The sequence below is a fragment of the Musca vetustissima genome, unplaced genomic scaffold (assembly GCF_032173495.1).
Source record: "Musca vetustissima isolate MV318-11 ecotype Yass unplaced genomic scaffold, APGP_CSIRO_Mvet_v1 utg365111, whole genome shotgun sequence".
Classification (NCBI taxonomy): domain Eukaryota; kingdom Metazoa; phylum Arthropoda; class Insecta; order Diptera; family Muscidae; genus Musca; species Musca vetustissima.
In genome coordinates, this window is record NW_026880406.1 from 1 (window position 1) to 901 (window position 901).

The 901-nt window shown below is 37.7% G+C and overlaps 1 protein-coding gene across 1 annotated transcript; it reads right to left on the bottom strand.

Annotated features, from left to right (window-relative positions):
• Positions 1-33: 33 nt before the first annotated feature.
• LOC133326007 (cytoplasmic dynein 2 light intermediate chain 1-like) lies at positions 34-601 on the bottom strand (the record flags this gene model as incomplete). Its single annotated transcript, XM_061534685.1, has 1 exon — positions 34-601. A coding segment is annotated over exon 1 (568 nt), but the record flags the coding sequence as incomplete, so codon positions are not given.
• Positions 602-901: the final 300 nt, after the last annotated feature.

The following is a 901-nucleotide window of genomic DNA, read 5'->3' on the forward strand; positions in this document are numbered from 1 at the left end:
ATTAGAATATTTGTCTAAAATCGCACTACTTACCAAATCCAATGAACAAATCATATTTCCCTCCTACAATAATCACCGGGAAAGGCATTAGATTCAATGTGGCCAAATCGACATGATCCTTTTTTACACGCTGTTTCACCTTCTCCCCACCATCATCATCACCACCTGTCTTACCATCCACCACTTTATCACAAAAATCCCTTAAAATTTCATAGGCCTCTTTCAGATCAGCCCACAACCATTGTGGTCGTGACAAATCCAACATTATGATGCAAGATAAATTCTCGGCACCATGGCTTCTAAGAGGCACCTCAGCTAATTGGCGATCCAATGCTCCCAATTCCCATATATGACAAATTTGCTTCTGCACTGCTCCAGTTTTACGTGCATACGAATAGTCTAATGCCAAAGTGGGCCGGGGAGATTCCTCACGTTCAAAGAAACTATTAATGGCTGTTGTTTTGCCAACATTTTTAGAACCGAGCAGGAAGACAGTTCTTTCTCGGGGTCCATTATCCAATTGCAGTTGTTGTAGTTGTTCTTCGGCCAATTTAAAGGCAATATCTTGTATGGTTTCCGGTTTTGAGGATTCCTTGTCCATATTTTTTTGATGGAAAGTTTAAGTTTTAACAAATTTTCCACTCAGTTAATTAAATGACAAGTGGAAAGTATTGTTGTTTATATTGTTGTCATGGTAACGGTTATGGTGTTGCCATGTGCAAAAAGCGAGGCTACAGTAGGCAATGCCGTTTGCAGCTTTTTTTGTTTTAAAGGCAATACCAAAATTTGTAAACAGAAGCATTGCCACACATAGAATGGACGTAAGAGTATACAACTTCTTTTCTCAAAAATAAAAAGGGAAATTTTTCTTAAATTTGTTCAGAAAAATAATCTTTAAAAA